This window comes from Myotis myotis, unplaced genomic scaffold (assembly GCF_014108235.1).
Source record: "Myotis myotis isolate mMyoMyo1 unplaced genomic scaffold, mMyoMyo1.p scaffold_m19_p_3, whole genome shotgun sequence".
In the NCBI taxonomy this organism is placed as follows: Eukaryota; Metazoa; Chordata; class Mammalia; order Chiroptera; family Vespertilionidae; genus Myotis; species Myotis myotis.
In genome coordinates, this window is record NW_023416335.1 from 158,361,834 (window position 1) to 158,389,255 (window position 27,422).

At 50.7% G+C, this 27,422-nt stretch overlaps 1 protein-coding gene across 11 annotated transcripts; it reads right to left on the minus strand.

Moving 5' to 3' along the window:
* Positions 1 to 26,677, minus strand: IKZF4 (IKAROS family zinc finger 4). 11 transcript variants are annotated; one of them, XM_036302098.1, is made up of 10 exons: positions 26,565 to 26,641; positions 22,892 to 22,967; positions 22,649 to 22,729; positions 17,843 to 17,890; positions 11,321 to 11,425; positions 10,102 to 10,362; positions 8,537 to 8,704; positions 5,463 to 5,612; positions 4,868 to 4,999; positions 1 to 3,788 (listed from the first exon to the last, which is right to left on the minus strand). In XM_036302098.1, the coding sequence occupies exons 4-10, from the start codon at positions 17,880 to 17,882 to the stop codon at positions 3,028 to 3,030; spliced, it is 1,617 nt and encodes a 538-aa protein (XP_036157991.1). In that variant the 5' UTR covers positions 17,883 to 17,890; positions 22,649 to 22,729; positions 22,892 to 22,967; positions 26,565 to 26,641; the 3' UTR covers positions 1 to 3,027. The 11 variants fall into 11 exon arrangements, with proteins under 11 accessions (XP_036157991.1, XP_036157989.1, XP_036157988.1 ...); XM_036302096.1 differs by lacking the exon at positions 22,892 to 22,967 and having other exon boundaries at positions 17,843 to 17,893; positions 22,649 to 22,832; positions 26,565 to 26,677; XM_036302095.1 differs by having other exon boundaries at positions 22,649 to 22,967.
* Between the last annotated feature and the right edge of the window lie 745 nt (positions 26,678 to 27,422).

Below are 27,422 nucleotides of genomic sequence, written 5' to 3' on the forward strand. Positions count from 1 at the left end.
TTAAATTACTCATGTTTACTTGTAACAGACCTTCAGCCAGTACAGTACAAAACTTACAGTAGTATATCTCCATTACACAAATATTTACTTACAATATATTACATATACAAAATGCTTTGCAATAAGTCTCAAAAGCTAGTTTAACTCCCCTTGAGAAAGGAGAAAAACTCTTTAAAAAGGGGGCAGGGCGGGGGAATCAGAGGAAGAGGAGATGAAGGGGTAAGGTCCAAGGAGACACCAAGCATAGGCTACAAATGAAACCCTGGGAGAGAGAGAGAGAGAGAGAGAGAGAGAGAGAGAGAGAGAGAGAGAGAGAGAAGAGAGGTGGTATTGCACTTGCTTCTGTGTTTTTATTTTTTTTTTGTTCTTCATAACTTCTAATTAAAAATATATATAATATATATTATTTACACAAGGACAGAAGCTGCCAGAAGTATTACAAAATCCCACCTGCAGCTTGGACACTGACACGAGAACACAAAGATCTGGAAAAGTGTCTATTTAGAAATTCTTTTGTGTGTGGTGCTAATTTGAGTATCAGTATAAAAGGAAAACACCTCTTTTCTCCACATGGGTTTCCATGTATTTTTTTCTTTTTTCTTTTTTATGCAAAAGGAGTTGGGAGAGAGAGCGTGAGAGTGTTTGAGTTTCCAGAGCTGAAAGGCTCCAGAAAGTAGGAATTTGTACCTAAGACCCTGGTTAAAGTGCAGTGATGGTCTGGAGAGAGACAGAGTGCGCTTCTCTCCCTCCTTAGCACCTGGTCTTGCCTTCCAGTCTCTGCTCTCATGGGCTCAGAGCACAGCCTCCGAGCACAGTCCTTCATGTTCCAGGAGGTTATAGGTGCCAAATCTGACGGGGGGAGGAGATGGTGGCACCCTAAGGCTCTGATACCCCAGAAGGGACTAGTCCTTATGAGGTGTTACCAAAGATACAGCAGACACAGAAGAGGTGGTAGGTCTACCAGGAAGGGGTTCAACAATCAGAACAATTGAGGAGAACCCGGATATTAATCTCATCTCTGCTGCCATCCTGAAGAAAGGAGTCAGTTCCCATGTTGCTGATGAGAAAACTCTCCCCTTCTCTAGAGACCACTCTCCTCCCAGATCATTCCCCCATCCTCTGCCCTTGGCAGCATCTGTTTATTGCTACCTTGTCAAGGAGGAAAGATCAACCCACAATGCCCCTCCCTGATAATCTGGTTCTCTGGGAGAGACCACATAATGGGGGAGAAAAAGAAGGAAGAAGAGGAGAAATTTTTTAAGTGTCTTCCTTCCCCCGAGGGGGTAAGGTAGACTCTTCTCAGAGCCCCAATCCCAGGGTCTGTTCCTTAGCCAATCCTTTAGCAACCCCCAATTCACCCCTGATAGGGAGTGAGAGAAGTAGGAGGCGAAAGAGCCAATAAGGAAAGGACATGTGGAAAGAAAGGTGGAAAGGAAGAAAAAGGAGAGAGAAGGAGCAAGTGTTACAACTTGTGAGGTGTTGTGTTTGGTTTTCTACTTTTTTTTTTCTTCTTTAAATATAGAAAAACAGCCTTTGGTTTGAATCTCGAGGAAGCAGAGAATGGGATGGCTGTGGCCCTGGGCAGGGAACTCTGGTAGAGAGACCTCCACTTGCAGTGGAGCTGTGTCTCCTCCTGCCCCTTCTCGCTAACCAGGTTACCCAGATAGCCAGGGTCTCTGCAGTAGCCAGGAGGAGAGTGCCCCTCCTGCCCTACATCTGGGAGCTGAGTGTAGAAGGGGGGCAGTCACAGGTGGCCCCCTTTTAGTTGTGCCCATCCCATTCTTGCTGGGACAAGAGTGGGACAGGGTAAGGGGCACATGCCCTTGCTCGTCCTGGGATAATTTTTGGTTACACTGAAAATCAGAAGAGAGAAAAGAGGCACTCTTTCCTCCCGAGGGTGAATCCTGCTGGGTGGGGAGAGAAGAAGGCAGTGTGACCGAGGGGCTGAGATACCCCCTTGTCTTCAGGCAGCAACCCACTGGTTTCTCATAGGACGGGGACTGCAGGAGTCCCTGAGAGCCTAGGGAGGTCACTAGAGTGAAGAAGTTTGAGAGGTGGGAGAGTAAGGAGAATTTTGAACGACCCCTTCCCATGCCCTGGTTCCCAATTAGGCACCTGTGGCTCCCAACGTGTCAGAGACAGAGGATGCAGACCTAGCCTTTTGGCCCCTGAGAATATAAAATTGGGGCACTCCAAGGAGAGAAAAGCTACCACCGAGTAGCCTGGCAGGTTGAAGCAAGTAGAGCAGTGTTGGGGGTTGTTCGAGAAGAGGGAAGAGATATATCACATCCTAGAGGGAGATCCTGAATGTGGGCTTTGGGGAACTCATGTTACTAGGGGGCGGTCAGGACCCTCAGTCCCACAGTGACTGGGGAGAATGTCTTCAGCCCCTCCTACTTCCAAATGAGGGAATTCTTCCTTTGTTTAAGAAAAGTGCAAGCTGCCTAATGTGAGAGGGCACAAGAGGTATGGAGCACCGGGCTGAAGGGTCCCAGAGAGGGGATATAATGCCACAGAGCTAAGGTAGGGCCAGAGGGAGCTATCAGCATCCAAACGGAAGCATCACGCAATGCAAAAGTGAGGACTTAACGCAAGAAGTTCAAGGTCTCTTAGTACTAAGAGGAGCCTCCCACCCCAGGGGCTGTTGGAGAAAGCCAGAACAAAGAGAGAAAAATTAGGCCTAAAGGGGAAGGGGACTGTGAGCAAGAGGATGGAGGAGTGGCAAGTGACTGACAGAAGTTAAAAAATGCAAAAGAAAAATCAGCTAATTATATTAATAAATAACTCTGAGTATGCTGGGATGAGAGGGTAAGAGAAAAAGGAGAAACATAAGCAAAAACCTGTTTCATCACGATGCTTGAATCAGTCAGGGGGAAGGACAGGTGAGAAAGATTCAGGGTCAAGTGTGAAGTCAGGTAGCCAGTGGTGGGGCTACACAGCACAACTTCTTGGGATGTGGTGGGGACAGGGCTAGACTCCTGTATGTGGGGCAAGGGAGTGGCGAACTGAGGGGAGGGCAGTGGGCTGCTAGCCCACCTTGTGCTCCCCCCGGACAATGTGGGAAGAGAATTCATACCGGTCCTGGCTGTGGTAACCACAGATGTTGCACTCGAAAGGGTCTCTGAAGCCATGGCAGCCCATGTGGATGGTGAACATGACATGGTCCAGGAAGAGGATGCGGCAGTGCTCACACTTGAAGGCCTTCACGGGCTCACCGCTCTCGCCCACCACCCGGAGCACTTCCTTCGAGGGGCCTGGGGTGCCCCGCAGTAACCCCTCCTGTGGCTTGGGGTCCTCTTTGGCGTAGGCAGGACTGGGCCGGCCCACCACAATGGTGGGAGGTGGCTGGGGTGGGGGGCCCTGAGGGAGGGATACCACCCCCCCAACCCGATCTTCGTGGTTGCTCTCTGTATCTGTGGAGTCTTGGCACCCATTGCTGGGGGATGCTCCAGGGTCAGTAAGGGGGCCTCGGGCCCGGTAGAGGAGGGGACCACCATCAGCCAGGTCCTCGGGTCCCTCACCTGCTTCTCGGGATCCTGGAAGCTCCAGTCGACCGGGGAGGGGCTGCATCTGGGTGTAGACAGAGCTGATGACGGGCGTGAGTTCTGAGATGCAATTGGTAGGCGGAAGGCGGAGGGGACGCAGGTGCTCTGCCCCCACAAAGGCCAGAGAACCTCCAAAACCAGGCTCCAGGCCGTGATGTGCCACGAGCTCCACATCCTTCTCATAGCCACCCGAATTCACATCGTAGGGCAGGTCCGAGAGGCTGAAGCGCATCTGCTTCTCACCTGTGGAGAGGAGGCTCTCAGCAGAGCTGGGCATGGAGGATTCCTGAGCTCCCCAGGATGATGCCTTTGTTTTCTTACCCACAAGGATGGCTATCACATGATTTACCACTCTTCATTTACTTCCCTGGCGGTTAGGTCCCTTGTGGGGCTGCTCTCCAACTCTAGACTATAATCTTAGAGGTCTCAGTCCCGGGCCACTGATCTTTATCATTCTTGCATTATCTATATCTATATATATAAAAGCCTAAGCAACCTTAATGACCAAATGACCAGAACAACCGGAACGACTGGTCAACCGGTTGCTATGACACGCACTGACCACCAGGGGGCAGATGCTCAATGCAGAAGCTGGCCCCTGGTGGTTAGTGCACTCCTACAGCCAATCTCCCACGGCTGGCGGCAGTGAGGGTGTCTGGACTCTGTTTCTTCTGCGCCTGGCCTGGCGAACCGTTACCTCCTCTCCTGACCCTGCTGGGGCCTTTGGGCCCCGAGCTGGAACAGGGAACTGGGGGTGGGCGGCAGTGGACATAGCCCCTTTCCCGGGGGGCTGAGGGCCGGCTCCCTCCTCGGAACCAGCAGCCAATCTCCCGAGCCCCGTTTCTCCCCTCGGCCAGCAGGCCCCCGTGGGCCCGGCCCTGATTGGCCCTGATTGCCGGCCAGGCCTAGGGACCCCACCCGTGCACCAATTTGTGCACTGGGCCTCTAGTTCTCTATAAAGCTCCAGGTCCTTGGACAGCTGGGCCAGGTGAGGTCCTCATACTCGCCTCTTCCCTCTGACTCAAAGGGCCCAGGTCTCAGTCCCCACAGACTTAAGTCCTTGCTATTCTCAAAAACTAGGAGAACCCTGACACTCTCTTCTAAAACCACCACATGAGCCCTCAACACTAACCCCTTCCACCCTCTCGAGGTACTTTCTCCCTCTTCATTCTGCTTCTATTTTGGGGATAGATTCTGAGGACCAGACTGCTTTCTTTCCTTCAATCAAATCTCCAGACCCAACTGGTCTAATGGCCATCAGAGCTCAGATACAGATGAGCTATGGCTTAAAGCTGATGTCTCCTCTACCACTGGACTCTTACCTACAAACTTCTGGGGGGTGGAACGCTTGCGTTTGGTGAGGCTGTTGGCCAGACGATCAATGAATGTGGGCCTCTCAGAGGATGAGTGCAGCATAGAGTCTGGCACCATCTCCAGGTCACGTATCTCATCACCTAGTGGGGGGAGGTGGGGACAGGGAGTAGCAGCTGAGGAGGGGTAGCACTGGCCCAGCAGCCTTCTCCTGGAGAAAACCAGCAGGTCAGGAGTCACGGAAGGTCATACCTGATGCTTGGGAAATTAGGTCAGCTTACTTCATTATTATCCCAGCAACAGGTTAGATAATTTGGGGACAATTATATACATCTGACCCTCAATTTTATACTTCCTTGTAGTCTCTCTCTCTCTCCTATTAGACTAAGAACATAGATCAAATCCTCCCCTACCTCTGGGTCCTTCTGCAGCATTTACCAGGGGCTCTGCACTAACTGGGGTGCTCGGCACCCTAATTACTGAGGTAATTGTCCCTTCCCCATGGACCTCACCCCTTGTGCAGGCAAGAGCTGGAATCACCCTTGTCCTGTACTCCCTCCCTCCGGCTCTGCCCTCAACTCCCCCGTAGTCCTGCCCACAGCCCACCTGGCTGGCCGGCCAGAGCTTGGGCTTCAGTGCTGAGACTCTGCAGGTAGTTGTGGCACCGCTCCTTGTGCTCCTCCAGGGTACTCTGCTGCTTGTAGCTCCGGCCACAGTAGTTACACTTGTAGGGCTTACCCACCGTGGGAGAGGAGACTGTGCAGGAGAGAGGAAGCAAGTAGCATCAAGGTTACTTTTCCCAGTGCCCTGGCTCTACACAGCCATCTAGGAGCAAAGGGACACTGAGGAGGAAGGGATCCTGCTCCATCGAATTCTTCTGCTTGTCTTCCCTTCCCCAACTGCAGCTGTGAGCATGGGCAGATGACCAAACCTCAGAGAAGAGGCACAGTGGCGGCTATGGGAAGCGAAAGGGGACGCCCAGGTCATGTAGCACTGGGTTGCTGATAAGACTCAAGATGGCCAAATGGCCCTAACCGGTTTGGCTCAGTGGATAGAGCATCGGCCCTCGGACCAAAGGGTCCCAGGTTTGATTCCGGTTGTAGGCTTGATCCCCAACCCTGGTCGGGTAGGGGTGGGAGGCAACCAATCGATGTGTCTCTCTCACATTGATGTTTCCCTCTCTCTGTCTCGCCCCCTCCCTTCCACTCTCTCTAAAAATAAATGAAAAAAATATCCTTGGGTGAGGATTAACAACAACAACAAAAAAGATGGCCAAATTGCTGCTCAGAGGAAAGAAGAGCCCAGGGACTTGGTAGGGGATCATCCCTGGCAGGCAGGCTGGCCCCACCCCAGGATCTCAGAGTCTGAGGCCCACACTGTGGTTTAACCTTTCCATGTGGCAGGCGGTGTCAGCGCTGTTTACCAGACAAGGGGATTTTTTGCTTACGAACTATCTGATTTGGTTTGGGGGAAACTGGTGGGCTGGGGTGACAGAAATGAGAGTCCTTAGATCTGCTGATGTGGGGAGGGGCAGTTTTCACTGACCTTTGCTTGTCCTTTTTTACCTCTACTGCCAGCCCAGTTTTGCTGCTTATTATTCTTTCTGTCGTTCTACATTGAGATACAAAGAGAGCCCCAGAAAAACCATCATCTGATGGAGAACTTTGAGAAGAGAAAAAGAATAACAGAGCAGAGAAGAAAACAATGGAGAGGATATAAAAAGAAGAGGGCAACTTTGGAGGTGCTTTTTTTAAAGAACAGGAAATAAGGATTTTGTTTCTAGTGAAGAGAACAGATTGGGAAGACTGAGATCGATACTTCCTTGAAAGACAGCTTTTGAGAGATGATGTTTGTGAGAGGAGAGAAAAAAGTGAGAGAAACAAGGTATTGTATATTTTAATTTATGTGTCTTGCTACTACTGAGCAGGGGCTAGGAGAAGTATCTCCAGGAACCCTCTCCCGGCCCATGCCTGACCTGCACCTTGACTCAGCCAATCTACTACCATCTTGCTCTTGCTCGGTGTTTGTGGGATGAGATTAAAGTCACAGACTCCATTGACCTAAGACTCTGATGTTAGGGGAATGTTTTAACATCTGAGAGGAGCCCTCTTTTTCTTATAGTGTGGGCTGTAAGAGAAAGCATCTCATAAAGGCGGGACCCAATAGTATATCCGTGTCTTCTTCTGGCCCCAATAATCTCCTACAGAACCTCCCAATCCCACCCGAACCCCTGCCTTGCTGTTGGTAAGATTTCTAGGGGCCAAGCCACCCTTGTTCCAAACCAGCAGGGGCGGGCCCCTTTCCCCAGGACCTTGATGGGGTTCCAGTGAGGATGCAGAAAGAATAGCTCTGTGACTGGCAAATCTTTTCTTCTTTTTCAGTTTCCTTGTCAGCAAAATGGAGGTAGTAACATCTACCTCGGAATTGTTATGGGGATCACATGAGGAGACAAGTGAAATGCTTTGTAGAGGATAAAGCATGGGCCAATGATGCTCTTTCTCTCTGTTGTTCCTCCACATACACAGAGGTAAAGAGGTCCCAGCTCCCAGGTGAGAGCAAGGCAGGTGGCTGGAAAAAGTAGAGGGTGGGGAGGTGATCACTTTGTCCCTTTAAATCCTGGCCCATGAGAGTTTAGGAAAAGAGAAAAATAGCAAAGAACATTGCCAAGGACAGACCCGACTAATTCTTTACCCTCTGCCCTCCTTCCTCCTTTTCCCGTCTTGAGCTCCCTCCTTCCTGCCAGCTCAGCTCCTGACCTTTTCCCAAGTCCAAGCCCAAAGCTCAAAACTTAGTGAAAGGCTTCAAAAGTGCTATCTGTCCAGCTGATTAGGCAGATGTTGATTCAGTCTGGGCTGGGCTAGAAAATCGAGTCAGTCCAGTTCCCGGGCACCGTTCCAAACCCTGAGCTCCGGGCACTCGCTCTCGCTCCTGGTCCGGTGATGACCTCTTGGGATGGGGAACAGAAATGGGATCATCTTCATAGGCTTCCTTCCCTCCAGTTTGGGAGGCCCGTGGATGTTTTCAGGAACCAGGAGGAAGTCAAGGAGAGGACAGAAGCGGGCAAAGATGGTGACAAGTGTGGGGCCTGGGGCAGATATGAGGGAAGAAGGGGTCACCCTGGTGCTCAGAAGTGGGGGGTGATGGGGCACAGATGGTTCTGCATCAGCATGACCTTTAAAAATATCAGGCATGGCCTGGCTGGTTTGGCTCAGTGGATAGAGCTTTGTCTGCGGACAGAAGGGTCCTGGGTTCGATTTCGGGCAAGGGCACGTGCCTGGGTTGCGGGCTCGATCCCCAGTGTGGCGCGTGCAGGAGGCAGCCGATCATTGATTCTCCATCTCTCTCTCCCTCTCCCTGCCTCTCTGAAATCAATAAAAATATTAAAAAATAAAAATAAAAATAGCCAGGCAGGGAAGGGTGACTGTTAAGACCCAAGAACATTGCCTGTGCTCCTTTTGCTCTCCACGTTACAGAGTGTGGCAGATGCAAAATGCCTATCAGAGTCCCCCACATGTGCCACGGGGCTGCTGCCTGGAGGAGGGTTACAGAGGCAGGGCCCTGTCCACTCCGGGGGTGCTCTGCCCTCCTGGAGAACAAACACTGCATCCCACAGAGACAAGAGAAGTCGCGGGGTGTCTTGGGGTCCCACCTCCCCCTCTCCCACTGGAAAGGTCACTGACCCGAGTGTGTTCGGAGGTGGCCAGTGAGCGCGTCCCGCCGGCGGCAGGCGTAGTTGCAGAAGGGGCATTTGAAGGGCTTCTCCCCGGAGTGCAGCTTGATGTGGCGCAGCAGGTTCCCCTTCTGGGTGAAGGAGGCTCCGCACTGGTTGCAGTGGAAGGGCCTTTCGCCTGCGAGGGAAAGAGAGGTGCCGGGGACTGGCTGTGAGGGACTCTGGAGGCTGAACCCAGCCCCCCCACCCCCACCCCTGCCCCACACTGGCTCAGGGAACGGGCTCAGAACACATTTCTGAGAGGCAAGGCTGTGCCACTCATACTGATCCTGCTTAATACAGATCCCTGGGGCAGTCTGATCCTGGGAAGGTGTGGATAAGGGGCTGTGGCAGGGAGAAGCGAACTAGACCTGGAACATGGGGCCGAAAGACCCTTATCACAAACCAAGCCCCATCGGGCTCTCACTGCCGCAGGAGCCCAGAGCCCAAGGAAGCTGAGAAGAGGCTTCTATATTCCGTATTTTTTCTTTATTCATCGATGGGAGGGCCTAAATAATATCCAGGAGTCCTATCCCCATTAGGTATAGGATCCTTCTCTCTCTCTTTTTTTAAATCCTCACCCGAGGATATGTTTTTTGGTTGTTATCCTCATCTGAGAATATTTTTCCCCATTGATTTTTAGAGAAAGTGGAAGGAAGTGGGGGGGGGGGGGGGAGAGAAACATCAAAGTGAGAGAGACACATCAATTGGTTGCCTCCCGCATGTGCCCAACCGGGCCAGGGATCGAACCTGCAACCCAGGTACATGCCCTTGACCGGGAATCGAACCCACCACCCTTTGGTGCACAGGCTGATGCTCTCAGGATATGTTTTTTTGTTTGTTTGGTTTTTTAAAATATATTTTTATTGATTTCAGAGAGGAAGGGAGAGGGAGAGAGAGATAGAAATATCAATGATGAGAGAGAATCATTGATTGGCTGCCTCCTGCATGCCCCACACTGGGGATCGAGCCCGCAACCTGGGCATGTGCCCTTGATTGGAATCATACCCGGGACCCTTCAGTCCTCAGGACGACGCTCTATTCACTGAGCCAAACCAGCTAGGGCAAGGATATTTTTAAAAAATTAATTTCAGAGAGAGGAAAGAAGAGAGAGAGAGAAACATCTACTGGTTGCCTCCCATATGTGCCCTGACTGGGGATTGAACCTACAACCTAGGTATGTGCCCTGAGCAGAATCGAACCCGCAACCTTTCGGTGTATGGGATGATGCTCCAACCAACTGCGCCACCTGGCCAGAGCTAGGATCCTTCTTGAGGCTACAATACTTTCCCCTCCCTCACTTCCTCAGAAGAGTATTGGCTTTTCTTTATAGTAAGAGCTGAAGAAAGTGCCAGGAAAGTATAGGCATTCAGGGAGGCTGAATTTCAACCCTTTTTTCCCCTCCCTCAGCTAGAATATGTGCCAGGAGAGACCCTTCCCTTTCCGAGGCTACCCCACCCAGGCATGGCCTCCCAGCACTGCCTCTGCCTCTCGGGCCCACGTGGGAGTTCCTCCCTGGTCCCTTGGCTTACTCACCTGTGTGACTGCGTTTATGCACCATGAGCACGTTGGGTCCAATGCAGACCATGCCACAGACATCACATTTGAGCTTGCCATTGGGCAGCCGAATGCCACCAGGGGAGTGAGGCTCTGGCCCACTTCCATCACAGTAGCCCAGGGGCTCCGACAACGAGTCTTCCACGATCACACTATCGTCCTTTTCCAGGAGCCGCTCATCTGGCCCCAGCAGTCTACTCGACTCCTCATCGCTGTACATCTCCACCTTGATGGAGTTGGCTGGAGGGTGGGATGGTGTTTAGGACAGAGACAGGCAAAGGGGAGAGCCTTCCCCCAGGCCAGAATGGCCCTCCCGAGTCCAAAGGAGTCTCTGAGCCCTGAGGCCTTCAGGCTTCAAAGGAGGCCTTACCCTAGGTGTCCAGAGTGGTGACACCAGGGTCCTGCTGGGACCCGAAGCAACCTTGTCCTCCTACCCCACCGGTCAGGCAAATAGGCTTCGAGGGAAAAGCACTGGGGAGAGGAGGAAGCTAAGGGGAGCCTATTTCTCCACTCTCTTGTCATTAAGAAAGATGTCTGACTTGGCCCTGGGCAGGAAGCCAGCAAGTAACAGTGTCAGGAAAACAGTCCTAGAAGTCCGAAGAGACAGGACTAAAGAGAGAGTAAAACTGGGAGACCGACACGGCCTACATTCTCCTCCCACCCCGTAAGACTGAGCCCCTCTCCTCCCTCCATCACAACCGGAGGGGGATGGAGGAGGGGGAGCCATTGAGGAGAAAGCTTTGGCTCTAGCTCTGACCTACATTCCTGGCTATTCCAACCATTTGGAGAATGTCACAGATCTGGGGCCAGCTGAGAAGAGGCAGTCCTGGGGACCCTCTGGGCAGGAGACTCAGGGGGGTGATGAGGAGACCCTTCTCATGTCTGTTTCCTGTCTACCTCCAGCTCGTGCCCATTGCTATCGACCTGCTATTCTCACTCCAGACTTTCTCTTTGGGGCCTTTACCTTAATCCCACCCATGCCTCTGTGAATTCCACCCTTGCCTGGCAGTGAGAGTTCATTCTTCTTTCAGAAGTGAGGGAAATCCCAGACACGGAGCTCCTTAGTGATTTGAGAGACTCTGAGCAGGAAACCAGAGGGAGGCAGCGATGGGGAAATGGCTGCCAATGGAAGATGAATCGAGGGCCAAACACAAACAGGGACGCCTTGTGCCAGGCGAGGGGAGGGGGGCGCACTTACCACTGAGTGAGCGGCTGGGAGAAGAGTGCTGGCTGTTGGGGGTGCTCACCGAGGGCCCCACTGGGGCCCCAAGGAACTCCTTCTCCAGAGATGAGTCCCCGCTACCTTAGAGGAGAGAGCAAGAGGGCAGGTGAAGCTGTCGCCATTAGTAAACTGCCTCATCTTTTCAAAACTCAGTTACATGGATCTTGTAGCCGTGTACAAGGCCGTGTTGGACGCTGGGCACCATACCTTGTGCCCTGGCCAGCCTGGGTGCCCGTGCTGACTCCGCGAGCTCCGTGGCTGGGTCTTGCCCACCCTACCTTTATCTAGGCCTGAGGGGAAGAGCATCACTGCCTGACGTCCACAGGAAGCAGGGCTGGGGCTGGGCGGGCCGGGGCAGAGAGGAAAATGGGGGCCTCAGCAGGGAGGCGTTCAGGACAGCCGGTTCTTCCCTACTGTTCCTCTCCGGAGCCCCCAACACCAGGTACGGGATCTGCAGGAGGGGCGGCTGGAATTGTCCCTGAATCTAATGATAATAATAGCAATCATAACGATGGCAGCTCACATGAACTGAGTGCTTACTATGTGCCAGGCAATGTTCATACACCTTAATTGAACTATTTCATTTACAACAACCCAATGAAGTAGGTACCAATATTATCCTAATTTCACAGGTGAGGAAACTGAGGCACAAAAAAGGCTGCATTACTTGCCCAAGGTTATATAGCCAGTAGCGGTAGAACTGGAAGCTGATCACATAAAAGAAGTGCCCATGTCCTTAACCACCACCTACCCAGCCAACTGGGACTCACTGTTTCAGGAGGGGGGATCTGGGCTCATTAGATTGTCTAAAATTAGCGAAATTTGACTACTCTAGAAAGCGTCCTATTTGATATGACTTCAATCAGATATTTACAACTTGGTATTCCCTTGACAGTGAAATAATCAGTTTATTTTCATTATATTCATTTTAACTTGTTGACAAATTGCATTGTAAAAATGCTTTTTGAGAAGTTCATATATCTTTTAAAAAATCAGATAACACACCTAAAGATATAAAAAAAATCCCTCCTCCCCACAATCATTTACACAAATACATAGGTGAAATAAAGGACATGTAGACAAACACACACAGACACAGACAAGATCACATATGTAGATACACATACAGAGAACATACCTACTGGGATAAACATACTCATAGCCTCTATAGTATCTGCTAACATGAACATGCATGGATGTGTGCAGACAGCCCTAAATATGGAAGAGAGAGAGAGAGTGAGAGAGAGAGAAACCCTAAAATTCATCCCTAAAATCCACCTATTAGTACTTTACCCAATTTCCCAGCTATGAACATACTTACTTTCACAAAATAAAGATTCCATTATAAAATGGTTGGAGTCTTGGGCCTGAGGCAAGAAATCCGGAACACACCCTCCTGAGGGATCCCTCTCCAGCTTTGGTCAGTGGGAAGAAAACAACCACTCAGGACTTTGGGACCATTTCCCATTCATATCCTCTCCTAAAAGTCCCATTTCCCGCACGCTATCCCATCAAAGTCTAAGGAAATTGTTTACTACCTATAGGAAAAGCTTTATGGCTTAAAACCGAGTTTCCCCAGCTGGGGCTCTTTAGATGAGCCATGGTTATCTACAAACGTTGCCCAAATCAGAACCACACATATCACAAAGTGAGCATCTCAGTGTGAGCTGAGACTTGGAGACCCAGACCCAGTTTTAAAATATGTCATTTAAACTATGCGGAGGGTTTACTGAGGTGAGAAGGGTTGAAAGGGCATCTTCTCATTCCTTTTCAATCCTTAGTGCTGACTTGCCCTAAATCTCTCAATGTTAGCAACAGGGAAGAGCAGGGCTCTCTCTGGGCCCTGGCCCTGAGTCCTTGACCCTGAAAGGAGTAGGAACTCCCTGGAAGTCCATCGCTGGTCCCAGCCTACTAGATTGAAGCTGCCTCTTGGGGCCAGAGCCTTGATATATGGGGAGAAATATCCTTAAAGGGATAGGTAGAGACATTAGGGGGAATATCCTCTGTGGCTCTCCCTATTACGGCCTGGGAACAGGAGGAAGAGCAGGTGCCTCCAGGATCACGTCAGTAGTTCAGGAGGCTCTCTGATGCCGCTGCCCTCCCGAGGATCAAGGCCAGAGGGGAAGCAGGCTCAAGTCTACTTCAAGGGGCTAATGCATACAAGTGAGTCATTCCGGGGCATAGACAATCTTTATGGGGCCCCAGGGATCGTGATTTCCAGCGAAGGGGAGAAGGGGACTAGAATCAGATTTGGGAAGTTCAGCAGTTCTCCTCTCAGCCTCAGAAACCCCAGTGAGGGAATTTCAAATGCCTGGGACTCCCAGGAAACCCCAGACTGTCCAAGCCAAGCATTAAGGCTGCTCTCAGGTCTCAGAGACATTTTCTTGGTCAAAGTCATCATCGATTGCCTGGACCCCTGGAGGGCAAAGCCAAATCATGAGGCTCACCTCAGAGGCACGAGGAGGTGAGTCCGGTGCAGAAAGGCAGGAGGGAGACAGACATCCCCCAAGCTAAGGAGGGAGTCCGCCGCCTGCTCCTCTGCCCTTCCCAAACCCTCCGAGGGGCTACTTCTAGGGATGGCCGGGAAGCGGGGGAGCCTCCACGCTCCTCTGCAAGGGACCTAGTCCTACCGCTTTCCCTTTCTTGCCCAGCAGCTCCAAGGTGCCGGCAGCGAACAGCGGGTCCAGGAGCAGAGAGAGCCGCCCATCCCCGGCTCTATTGTGGGGAGGAAGCCGAGGCCCCTCGCATCTCCGTTCCAGGCGGAGGCATCTGCTGCCAAGGCGCCTCTTCACCTCGACCCTCCGCTACCCATGCCCACCCGGGCCGTCTCTGTCCCGGCATTTCCCCGGGACGGCTCGCAGCTGTCCCCAAGGCCTAATCAAGATGTCACCACGAGCTCCCACTGTCCAAGTCGCAGCCTGCGCTTAGCAACACCAAACACCCTCTCCCATCCTCGGCGGGTGCGAGGAGGAACGCCCCCTCCCCCGCCACACACGCGCAGCCCCCATCCTCTGCCTCTCCTCCGTCTCGGGAGTTGTGGCGGCATCGGCTCCCTCGCCCCGGCACCCCCTCGCCCCCCGCCGCTGACCGCCTTCTGCCTGGACTTACATTATCCTTCCCTGGCCGGTGAGACCCCGGGGTGCGAGCGCGGCCGCCGCCTTGGAAACGGCGAGGGGGTGCGGGTGGTGTGTGCATGTCTGCGTCTCGGTGGCAGGCAGGGGTGAGCCCAGCCACTCACCTTCCAGGAAGCGTGGATTCCTGGAAGTGAGGGGAACCGCCGTCATTTCGCAGGCAGCGGCGGCGGCACGGTGAGCAGGGGCCCACGGCTGCAGCCAGCAAGAGCTCAGCCCAGGGTGTATGCATGTGAGTGTGTGTGTGTGTGAGAGAGTGTGTGTGTGTGTGTGAGAGAGAGAGAGAGAGAGAGAGAGAGAGAGAGAGAGAGAGAGAGAACGCTTGGATGTGCTTGAGGAGGGGGCTGCAGAGAATGTAGAATGTATATGTGTGTGTGTGTGTGGGGGGGGGTGCTAGGCTACAGCATCTCTTTCCCAAGCCAGTGCAGGGGCGGGGGTGGGGGGTGTGCACAGGGAGCGGGAGGCAGATGCCGTTGCCCTCGTGCCCAGCAGACAAAGAGGAACTGCACAACAAATGCCTGAGAGAAGCAAGTGTGTGCAAGAGAGAGATGGATGGGCCCTCGGGGTGGGAGGGAGAAAGGGGGCCCCCAGGGAAGGCCCAATCCTCTTCCAGCTGGGGAGGCCAAGGCCCCAAGAGGTCATGGGGCCCAGGACGTGGGGCAGCTTCAAGGCGCTCAGATCCGCAGAAAGCCCCTCCCCCACCAAACTCAGGCACTGATTCCCTCCTCTCCCTCCTCCTCCAGGAGGGAGGTCGCTCTGTCGGATCTGGGGACGGACAGTTCCCTCCTTCTCAGCGGTGAGAGGGCTCAGCACAGTCTGGTCTCAGGCCGGTGTGGCTCTGTGGCCCTGAGCCCTTTCAGATCCCGGGCAAAACGCTGGTCTAGTCTCCCTGCCGCCCCTCCCGGCCTGTGCCCCTGGGGCCGGCTGCCTGCCTGCAGCCCTGGATGAATCCGCCCTCTATCAAGACAAGGCCTCCGCTCCCTTCCCTTCCAGAGGAGCTGCTCAGTGACGTGCTGACCTACTTTGGAGACTAGGTTTTCTGATTCCAAGAATTTGGGGGTGGGAGGGGCTGTGACACTTTGGGCTGCCTACCCCTGGATCTCTTTCTACTGAGGTTCCCTTGAACATTTCGGGGTCCCAGAAAATTTGGGACAAGCACTGCTCAAACAGTTCTATGAGCCAGTCCCAGCAACTCGGCTTCCCTGGAGAGAGGGAATGGGGAGGGGAGAGGCTCTGGATGGTAAATCAATGACTCTTCCCTCTCCCCCCCAGGAGGGAATCGTCTGCACCTTTAGAAAAGATGGGCTTTCGGAACTGGGTTCTGTGAGGTGGGAAGACCCAGGTGAAGAACAGGAGAGAGACGCCCTTCATCAAGTGGCCAGGCGAGGAAAGGCCACCGGGTGTGGAGGCAGAAGAGCTGGGATGGCCTCACAGGAGCCACTGGGGTGCTTTGGGAGGGTGTGCACTGCGTCAGCCTCCCCCGCTGCCTCCATATCACTCCAGGAGAGATGGGTCAGATGGCCCGCGGGTGGACTGTCTCGGCCATGCTCAGTTCTGCAGGGGCTGCTACTTTTCAGGGTTCATGTTGGCCCTATCTGGGTTTTCCCTTCTCCCTCTCTAAGGTAGCTGCTGACGTCTAGAATTCTCAAAACACAGGTAAGAGGTGGCTGACCTCTACTTTCACCCAAAAAGCCATCCTGTGCAGAGGCCTCTACTTATACAGGACATGCCAACCTGCTGAAAGCAGGGGAAGTTTGGTTTCATAGCACAGTAAAGCAAACACCCTCAGAAATTTTCCTCTACTATCCATGATTCTCCAGAGATAGGGCTGAAAAGAGCCTGTCGTATTTCCTCGCCCACCTTCCTGGTTTCTCTTCTGCCTACCATGGAGCAGGGACTGGTTTTCATCCGCCTGAGCGGTCCCCGGCAATAAAGCAGGGTCCTGAGTGTGCTTGTTGCTCTGCAGTGGTTTTCTGAATAGGCTTAATGAGCAGGAGGTGGGAGGGTTGGCTGGTTCCTCAGAAAGGCTATGGCTTTCAAACCAATAAAGCCTCTTTCAGTTATGTCAGTCCCCTTGATCCCTGTCACCCTGTCCAGATGTGGCAGGTACTGAATGCCTTTGCCCATTCCAATTCCTTCCCTCCTGAAATGAAAAACGGGTCAGAGTTGTCTTCCCTTACATTACCCAGGAGTCGTCAGTGACTCTTAAATGTGTGCCTGATCCACCCTGCTATCTCCCTCAGTGCATGCCCAAACTTCCTCCACAAGTCCCACTTGAGGGGAAAAAAAAAAAGCTAGAGGTCACTTCTACAGTGGTGCTTGAATATCTGAGGGGGATACTCATCATGTCAAAACCCAATTCTGGCTTCCCTTACCTCGTATAATCATTTCCTGCCCTGGCATGCTAATGGTCCAAAAAACGATTCCTTCCATCTTAGACACACTCTGTCTTGGGCCCTTTCCTATACCCTCAGCGCGGGAGCCAGATAAAGTTCCTCCTTTCTTTTCACCTTGTTAAACTCTGAGAGCATCTTGATAACTTTCCTATCTCTAAAAGCCAGGCTTACCATGAGCGATGATCTCTTCTGCCTCAGTAAGAGTATCTGGCAGATATGAAAAGCTGTATGTTCTGATCACTGAAAAGGACTGGGGGAAAGGAGAATTGAGCGCTGTATCTCCACTTCAAAGGCTGTAAGCCATTGGTCCACTGGCCAGATTCAGCCTATAGATAAGTCTGGTTTGCCCCATGAAACATTTTCTTTTTAAATTGAGTCATTATTTTTATATAAAATCTGGATTTTTGATTTCTCTTAAACAATTGGAAGTTTTGGCCACACTGGCTACACACACACACACACACACTCCCACACGGACACTGAAGAGCTGTTGCTCCTTGAGGAAGGACGTATGTTTTCCAGTTCATGACAGTCCCCACCATTCTCTTCTGCTCATTATTCTAACCCAGGTCATTCATTTATATACCCATCTGCCTCCCCGCCCCCCCCCCCCACAGGCCTTTGAGGTTTGAAACCCTGCTCTACTCTCTATTAAATATCATGTTTGCTGGCGACTTCAGAGAACAGAAGGAACTACATCTTCCTTCCATCTCTTTGCCTCAAATCATTCCTCTCTAATAGTCTCTACTCATATTCCTCTCTTGTTCCCTTCTCCTATCACCCAAGAAGCCTGGGAAGAAAATCACGAAGGAATGTAAAATGACCAAAATAAATGATTACTATCAAGCACTAGTAAGTGTGGGTGTCGGCTCTGTGACTAGGGCACTCAGAGGTCTGCGGGGCTGAAGGCGCTGCTCTACAGGGGTGTCTGCTCCCAGCCCCTTACAAAGAGAATGCTCAAGAGGGCATACCAGACATATAGGAGCGGCCATTGCAGTCTTCTATGTCCATCTTAGATTCTGCTGAAAAAGAAAATAGCTGCTATTAGAAGCCAGAACTGGGAAGGGAAGAGGTTTCTCTCTAACATCCTGGAGTTAGCAAGAAACCTAAAAGATCACTTAAGTGTGCTCTGAAGAAGAAAAACCTCATCCCTTATCCTGGTGAGGAAGACAATGTACCCTGACTTACAAACCCTGGGGCCTCCTCCAACCCACACCTTCTGTTTCCCAGGCTCTGGGGTGGAAATGCTCTCATTTCAGAGTGGTCCTGGTTGTGTTGTTCTGAGAGGAGACCTTTTCCTTGTGGGTGGAGCTAATGTGTAGGAAATGAGGCAGGTTACAGCTCAGCTCAGCCCAACCCTTGAGAGGCAAAAAAAAAAAAAGTTCCATAAGGGCTCTATACCTTGTTAAGGATAGGGTAGTAGTAAGAGGAGGAGGCAGGATTCAGTCGGTCAAGGGATTCTGTTTTGTGTGTGTGGCAGAAGGGAGAGGACAGGAAAGTAGAAGGTGGAGGAGAGCAGCCCACCGCAGGTTTAGTGAGGAGAGTTCTCTACTGAAGGTAGATAAACAAATTAAACCTTTAAGTGGCCCTCCCCACCTTCTTGTCAATACTTTGATATGCTTATTGCTTTTAAAGAAGGGGGGACCCTGAATTTGGAATGCAGGTTAGCCCTGGCCTGTTTGGCTCAGTGGATAGAGCACTGGCCTTTGGGCTGAAGGGTTTGGGCTGAATTCCAGTCAAGGGCACATGCCCTAGTTGCGGCTCGATCCCCACTAGTGGGTGTGCAGGAGGCAGCTGATCAATGATTCTCTCTCATCATTGATGTTTCTATCTCTCTCTCCCTCCCCCTTCCTCTCTGAAATTAATTTAAAAATAAAATAAAAAGAGTGGGGCAAGGAAATGAATAGCCTAAGCTGCCTCCAAGATTCTTGGTTTTGAAGGATCTCACTGAGGCAGGTAGATGCAAATTTGGTTTGCTTATAATATTATATTGATAGAGCCAGGGGTGGGGCTGGGGGCTCTGAAGGGCACACAGGGGTAAAATCTATTTTTTATTTTTCTGCTTCTTTCCCTTCCCTGGTTATTCCTTTTTTTTTAATTCTTACCTGAGGATTAAAAAAACATTTGTTTTTTAAAAATGTATTTTCATTGATTTCAGAGAGAGAGAGGGAAAGAAAGATAGAAACAACAATGATGAGAGAGAATCATTGATCTATCTGCTGCCTCCTGCACATTGCACTCGGGATCAAGCCCACAATCTGGGCATGTGCCCTTACCAGGGAATCAAACTGTGACCTCCTGGTTCACTGGTTGATGCTCAACCACTAAGCCACAATGGCTGGGCTTTACTGATTTTAGAGAGAGAGAAAGGGAGGGAGAGAAAAAGAGAGAGAGAGAAACATTGATGTGAGAGAGAAATATTTATTGGTTGCCTCCTGCACATACCCTAACTGGGGATTGAATATGGGACAGCGCTCCAATAACTGAGCCACTCGGCCAGGGCATCCCCACCTGGGTTATTCTTGTCTAGTTCTGAGAGACATCATATGTCTCTAAAAACTCTCATGGAAAAGCCTGAAACATTCCCAAAGCAAATCCCTTAGATTTAATCAGAGAGATTGCTAGTCTCACCCAGGAAGACAGGGTCTGGACAAAACGTTTCTCTAAGTCCTCCCTGGGGTGCACTGAGCTTTGGAACCAGACAAGCCACATTAACAAGTGGTTCCCTAAAAGGTTCCCTTAGGGGCAATGATTAAAAGAGCCCAAGTCCACAGGGGTTAATGAACTTGTACCTTCTGGAATTAGCCAGAGAACTTGCAGTGGTCAGAGATCCAAAGATGGGAGAGGGCGGCCTGGTACTCGCTTTCATTTCCAAACCATTAGCTCCATAATTGCCCTTTGGGATTGTTCAATATCACTGCAAAGTTCAAGATGCCACAGGTGACTTCCCTAGAACCTCCTGATCCCCCGAGTGCAGGAGAAGCAAAGTGAGTAGGAGATTCTCAGTTTTCTGCTTGGAGAAACAGGCTCATTGCAGTTAAGTGACTTGTCTCAGGGCTCATGGTGAGACTGAGGAAAATGTATACACGTCTCCTGCCTTTCCGAGATGTGTTCTCTTCGTTAAACCATCTTGCTTCCTTTCAAAAGCCAGATAACTCAAGGCCTTCATGGATCACTTGCTTTTTCCTGGTTCTAACATCAATTAAGGCATAAGGCATCTTTTCCTTTGGTGTGATCCCTGTGGGAGTGGGGTCTGTTACTTAAAAAGAAAGAACAGCCGAAACCGGTTTGGCTCAGTGGATAGAGCGTCAGCCTGCGGACTGAAAGGTCCCAGGTTCGCTTCCGGTCATGGGCATGTACCTGGGTTGCGGGCACATCCCCAGTAGGAGATGTGCAGGAGGCAGCTGATCGATGTTTCTCTCTCATCGATGTTTCTGGCTCTCTGTCTCTCCCCCTTCCTCTCTGTAAAAAATCAATAAAATATATTAAAAAAAAAATATATATATATATATATAAAAAAGAAAGAACAAGTTGAACAGGTTCTACCAAGAAATATGCTAATGCAATTGTGTGTGTGTGTGAGAGAGAGAGAGAGAGAGAGAGAAAGAGAGAGAGAGAGAGAGAGAGAGAGAGAGAGAGAGAAACCAGGGGCTAGCTAGACAAGCACTAGGTGGGCAGAGCAGTTGAAGCATAGCATCCAGCTAGCCCTGGCTCTCACTCTTGGACACCTGCCCAAATGGCCCCAAAACAATTCCAAAAGGATCTGAAGGAGTTGGTTTGAGTTGGACTTTGTTCCTAGCAGTAAACTGAGCTCTTCTGCTTCTTTTTTTATTTTATCATTTTTGTTGTTGCTAATCCTCACCCAAGGACATTTTTCCATTGATTTTCAGAGAGAGTGGAGGGTATTTTTCCATTGATTTTTAGAAAGAATGGAGGGGAGGGGGAGATAAGAGGAACATTGATGTGAGAGGAATATCGAACCTGCAACTGAGGTACGTGCCCTTGACCGGAATTGAACTGGGACCCTTCAGTCCTTGGGCGGATACTCTGTCCACTGAGCCAAACCGGCTAGGGCAGCTCTTCTGCTTCTTAATTCCTTTTAACAGGTGCTCTATGACACATCTTGGGCAAAACAAGTCTTTAGCCACCTCTAACTGGTCTAAATACCAGTTGGTAACCCGGAAGCCAGAGGGCATTGAGATTCTGTCTTGGTATTCTGAGGAACAAATCAGTAGATGAACTTCACTATTTGCTCAATCCCCAGGTGGCACATCCCTCCCAACCTTCCTGCTCCCCATCCCTCAAAGCACCTCCTCCCCTGCCTGGCCAGGCAGGCAGACCTTAGTGTCCCCTTAGAGCAGCGGTTCTCAATCTGTGGGTCGTGACCCCTTTGGGGGTCAAACGACCCTTTCACAGGGGTCACCTAAATACATCCTGCATATCAGATATTTACATGACGATTCATAACAGTAGCAACATTACAGTTATGAAGTAGCAACGAAAATAATTTTATGGTTGGGGGTCACAACATGAGGAACTGTATTAAAGGGTCGCGGCATTAGGGGTTGAGAACCACTGCCTTAGAGGAACTGGGTCAAATTAGGCAGTGCCAATTGGAGACATACCACAGGGGGAGGAGGTACAAGGATCAAGAAGTTAGTTAAACCAGACAGGTTTGGCTCCGAGATCTTGGGAGGAAACTGGCTTCATAGCAACACAGATTCAGTGATAGAGGTAGGCACACTATGTACTGTAAATTCAGTTTAGCGAGCTGCATACAGAACGACTAGAAACAGCTAGCCTCCCAATTCAAAAGGAAGTATCTCTGTGAGGACAGAGAAAAGGCTGGTCACTGTAATCTCTGTAGACAAATATTTTTCTCTCTGTTCTTTTGAACCCACTTGGCACCATAACAAGAGTCCTCCATGGCCTTGGCTTTCTCCCATCAACACGATGTCACATATGAACAGGAAAGGGCATCCCTCCCAGACAGATCTCCAATCACACTTCCTGACAAGTAGCAGGTGAGGATCAATCCAAAGTCTGGCTCCCAAGGTCAGGTCAGGCATCAACTACCATCCCCATCTCCTCAAAAACATTCCCGCAGTTCTACTGGTGACAAGAACGTCAGAAAGTCAAGTTTTCTCTATGTAGTGGCTCTGAAAACCTGAAATAAGATGGATATCACGAGGAATTAAAACTCCTCAAATCCTCCAAGGAAAACGGTTTGATCCAGTGACACTCCAAAATTGAAATTTAAACACACTCCATGTAGCCTAGGAGGTGAGGGGGATATTGTTGGGAAAGAGGATGAAGGTGGAGAGTGTCAAGAACCCATGCCATCGTTTGATTTTTAGTCCTGAACTGCAGCAGGGAGAAGTGGAAATTGTTTCTCTGGTCTGCCTTAGGACCTGGGATCTGAGGTAGAGCCCAGTGATTATTAACAAACAGACCTTCCCACATGCCTGCGAGGGAGGACTTCAGGTACTACAAATAGACCAAACCCACACTATCACTCTCCTTCCTGTTCCTTTCTGAACTGAACAAACAGGGAAAAACCAGGTTGGAATCACATAGCTGGCTCTGCTCTCTACCAAGGCTTTGCAAAATTGCGGAGGGGGAAGAGGTGGAGGGTAGAGGGAAGAGGTAGAATTAGGCATGGTCTGCAACCTGACTGCACACCCCTCTCAAGGAAACAGACCTGGACATGGAGCAGTTTGTGGCTCTGAAATGATCTTTAGGGACAACCTAGCGCCCTCTGAAAGAAACCCACTAACCTTTCTCAGCTCCTGTGTCTGTCTGTACAGCAGAAAGATCTGCCTCATTTTTTCATCAGGCTGTAGGTGGTCACCTTCTGTCTATACATCACACAGACAAAGACATCTCAGCTTCATTATCCACGTGTGTGGGGAGCAGTGCAGAGGGGATGAGTCCCCAGGTCACTCTAGGAATGGCCAGCCTCTAAAATAAGAAGGGGTAACAGCTGGAAACAAAACACCCGGGCGGTGGGAAAATATCACCTTTGTCTCCTCCTAGATCTCAGGTGAATGCATCTTTTCTCTTGTTCATTGCGCTCCCCTGTCCTCCCCATGTACACTGTGGAAGAGAGAGAAAGCTAAGGTTTATGGGTGGGAGGAGAGACAATCCTATCCCTCCTGTACCTCATTTCAGAACTTTAGGAATAAGAAAAGGGCCAAACTAAACAGTTTAAATCACTAGGTCTGATGCACATGAGATGATACTGAGTTTTCTGGAGTACACTCTTGAATATATAGAAAGGCCCCACAGTCACTGTGTTCAGCTGTATGTTTGGGTAGGGTTGGGGAAAGTAGAGCAGGGGAATTCAATTTGAGTTTTATAATGATCAGTTTTGAAGCCAAAGATGTCCAAAACAGGTTAGCTATATCAGGTGAAGTTTGAAATCACGTAGAAGTTGCGCCCTGGCGGGTACGGCTCAGCTGGTTGGAGCATCGTCCTGCACACCAAAAGGAGGCGGGTTTGATTTCAGGTTAGGGCACATACCCAGTTTTCACGTTCAATCTCCCATCAAGATATGCAGGGGGCAACTGATCAAGGTTTCTTTCTCTCTTTCAAATAAAATTTTTAAAATTACATAGAAGTTTCAATTAATTACTTTGACTGGGGTAGGGTGGCAAAAAGGTGGAAGAGATAGGAACAATTGCTTTTAGTGGCAATCCTGGACAGAAGTCCCTAACGCATGCTGATCAAAACAGCTCACTGATGTTTGGGCCAGAAAGATGTTTTTAGGCTCCTCTCTAACAAAGAACCTTGCTCAGACACCCCAATTTGGTAAGCCTCTCCTCATGTGGAGGGCCTTGGAGCAGGGGTACTCTAGGAGCAGGGGTACTCTAGGAGCTGGAGTATCTTGGAGCTAGAATGGAGTTGAGAGATATCTCCAATTTCTTGTTGTCTTTTTTGTTTGTTTTTTAATTGAAGAAGAAACTAAACCTAGAATCACCAATTTGGTTAGTGATAAATTTAGAAGTAGGACAAATAGAACCCAGGTTACCAGTCTGGGGGTCTTTCTACTGTGGCATAAAGTTAAATCTTGCCATAGCTGGAAGGTTTGGGGCCACCCTGCTTGCTTTTCTCTTGGGTGATAAAATGAATAGTTTGGGGTTTACATCTTAGTGATTGAAATCCTTGAACTAGAAACACAGGTTTATAGATGGGAAAATAAATAATTCTCTAGCTCCCATGTTTCTTTTCAGAGATTACAGGCCTGAGGAAAAAGCCAACCTAGACACTCACTAAATATCTTTAAGGTAGAAACAGGACTTCTTGGCTCAAGGATCATACAAGCATATATATGATCCTTCCAGCAGAGTTTACAAATTGATGCTATCCCCAGAGGGACCAGGCCATTCACATCACCACTACTCTTTCTTATATGTTTTCATCCGATAAACCTTGAACTTGTCTCTGTGTTTCCAATACAGAGTCCACAGCTGTCTGAGAAGAGGATGCAAATCCAACAGCCTGGAATTCAGAGCCTTCTCCAGCAGGGTCAAGAGACCAAGAGAAGGGAGTCCCTGTGCCTGTGGCACTGTCTACACCCACAGGATCCCACACTCTTATTTGTTTCCACAAAGTAAAATGAGGCTAGAAATAGCTGCCCAACAATAATTTATCTTTATTTTTTCCTTGGCTATTTTGTATGTGTTCTGAGGGAAAAGAGATGGCCAGTTTGAGAGAAAATGATTCCTTTGTGGATGTTGTGGGGGAGAGGCCGGGTGTAAAAGGTGGGATGTTCCTCCGATGTTGGGGAGTATGGGCTGCAGATTTATCCCCCCCCCCCCGCCCCTTGGGGCTGCAGATTTAAATTAAGAGGAAATAAAGAAGAAAATTTCGGTTGCATTTTTACTGGAAAAAAGTCAGGACTTATTTCTGAGCCAACTCCTGAAACATGCTGTATCCTGAACCTACTGTGAGGAAGGGGGCTGCCCAGAAGCTACAATTGAACTAACTGCCCTCAGTGAGCAACAAAGACATCATGTTTTGTGCTTGAGACTTCAGCCTCTATTGACTAGAACAAGATATAATTCTGAAACTGCCAAAGTGAAGGCAGCTCCCACCACTCTGGGGCCCACCCAAGAAGCGCTATTGAAACCTCTCCTGCTTTCCAATGGTAAGGCTATTTTCTTCTTTTAAGACTTTATTTTTATCTCTGGAGCCACTCTTCGGACTGTTCTCATGACCTAGGGAGTTGTCTGGATTCTCTGGTTTTAGGCTATTAGTGGAGAAGGCTGAAGTTCCCCACACACCACAAAGCAAGGTTCGCAGACCCATTAAGGGAAGAGGGACTCCTGGCTAGGCATTAAGCATACTCCTAACACAAGACCCTACACTTTCAGATGGTCTGATTTGGACTTTTATCTGGTCTTGTCCTCAGAATCTGAATTATATTAAGTGGAAACATTCTAGGTAGTCAGACACCTGTTTTTAACGCTTCCTAAGGATATGAACACATGAACTTCACCCAGGCTAAGTGAGCAAGTAGCAGTAAGGGGAGATAGCCAGGCCTCAAAGGCCTTCAGCTTGGCCATGATGATGGAAGACCTAGAGCTGACATGTGAGTGAGTCAGGACCACCACGCTTACCACCGATGCTTTGAGTGCTGAGGGCAGGGAGAGTAGGGCACAGCTGGACATGTAAATGGGAGTCAATAAGAGTCCAAACAGTAGAGTTTTGCTTACAAGAGAGGGAATTGAGGCAAAAGAAGGTGTGCAAAGCATGACACGTGGTAACGCAGCAAATCTTTCTGGGAGCAGAGTTAGTAAATTCTTGACCTTGGAGAGGGGAAAAAATGTACCTTATTTTCTACACATCTCATAACCAGAGGTCCATGTTCCATTAAGCATTTCATTGCCCCAGGCCGGGCCAGTAATGATAAAAATAAATCCCAAATTCAAAAAGAGAGAGTTTACAACCAGCAGACAAGGGGGAAGAAAATAACTAGAGTTTACAACTCAAGCAGACCACGGGAAGAAAACAACTGGATGGGGCTGTGTGAGGAGGCACCCGGAGGGCTGTTTTAGTTTAGACCTGCTTCCTAAGTCTGTCGCTCCCCCTGCCTTCACCCCCCAGATCCACCCAGGGCTTCCTCCGTTACCTTCCTTTCTTAGGCTCACATGCCGTGAATACCTTCCTTCTCGGTCCTCTCGACTTCTCACCCTACACGGTACTCAGAGAGCACTTTTCACTCCACCTTAAGTTTCTTTTCTGCCACGTGTCTCCCACTTTGCTCACTGTCTCCACGATCTTTCCCACCTAGGCCCGTCCTTCCCTGAAACCTCGACCAGATCCTGGCGTCCCTGGCTTTCCGCCCTAGGTACCTTCTCCGCTTTCCCTTTCTCCGCGGTCCCTCCGGTCCACCCCAGCCGTACCCTGACCTCTCGTACGCCGGCCTCTGCATGTCATTGGTCCTCTGGCTTGACCCAGCTCCCGCCTTTTAGCACCCCTAGTTCCCTGCTACCGCCCCCCCAATGCTGGGCCCCGCGCCAAACTCCCCAAGGCCAGCCTCTTTCCCTCGGGCCGCAGCCACGCGGGGACCCTCCCGCCGCCAGCCCTGCGTCAAACCTCCCCCACGCCTCCAGCCCCAGCCCCTCAGGCCCCGCCCCGCCGCCCGAGGCCCCGCCCCCGCGCTTCGCCCAAGCCCCGCCCCTCACTCACCTGAGGCTGCTCCGCGCGCGCTCAGGCTGCGGTGGGAGCGAGGGGACGGTATTGGGGGAGATGGGGGCGGGGCGGCGGGGGTCCCCCACTCTGGCCCGGGAAGCCCAGTGCGGGGGGAGTGGGGGGGGTCACTGAGGCGGTGGCAACCGGGCCGAAGCCGGGTCCCGGGTGCTCAGCGGCGGCGGCTCCATATCCATCAGCAGCTTCACCTGAAGAGGGACGGCCCCCCCGGTAAACACCCCCCCATCCCAGCCGTCTCCCCTCCCCTGAACAACTTCCGGTCCCACTACCCGGCGACAGGCGACGTGGCCGAACACCGAGCGCCCCCAAGCCAGGGAAACTGCTGGGGAAAGAAGGGAGAAGAGCTAGGGGAGAGTAGCTGAGCGCAGAAAGACTGAAGTCCGAAAGGTTCGGTCTCGTGCCAAGAGCCGAAGATTGCCCCTTCACCTGCATCTAATTTGCAAACTGGAGGCACATTGGACACCTCATGTGTCCTGGCACATCTGCCCCTAGGGCCAAATTTTGTCCCTGAACCTCGTAAGACAACATTGACTTTAACCTCTTAGCGCTCGTTGCCATTCCTGCCAAGTGCGTAGGAATAGTGAGGGGGCGGGGCTTCGGGGTGGCAAATAGTTTTTCCTCTCTGGAGGGGTGTCTTGCGGTCAGTCTCCTAAGTAGCCCTGCAGATGTGACGGACCTCAGAGAAGGAAGCCCCACTTCTTGACTTCCCTGCACCTGTTTGCTTTCTCCCTTTCCTCCAGCGTTTGTTTTGAGTCATCTCAGGACACCTCCCAGTACCATGCACCTCCCTTCTGCAACATGCTCACTCCCCAGCCTGGAGAGGTCCCAAAAGTCACC

What these genes read in the sequence shown, in the direction of transcription:
- IKZF4 (XM_036302105.1), bottom strand. Translation starts at nt 14,539, where the DNA reads ATGCACACACCACCCGCACCCCCTCGCCGTTTCCAAGGCGGCGGCCGC. An exon ending in ACCGGCCAGGGAAGGATAAT is followed by an intron (nt 12,760 to 14,452) that starts GTAAGTCCAGGC and finishes CACTGACCAAAG; the next exon opens with CTGGAGAGGGATCCCTCAGG. An exon ending in GCATAAACGCAGTCACACAG is followed by an intron (nt 8,705 to 10,101) that starts GTGAGTAAGCCA and finishes TTTCCCTCGCAG; the next exon opens with GCGAAAGGCCCTTCCACTGC.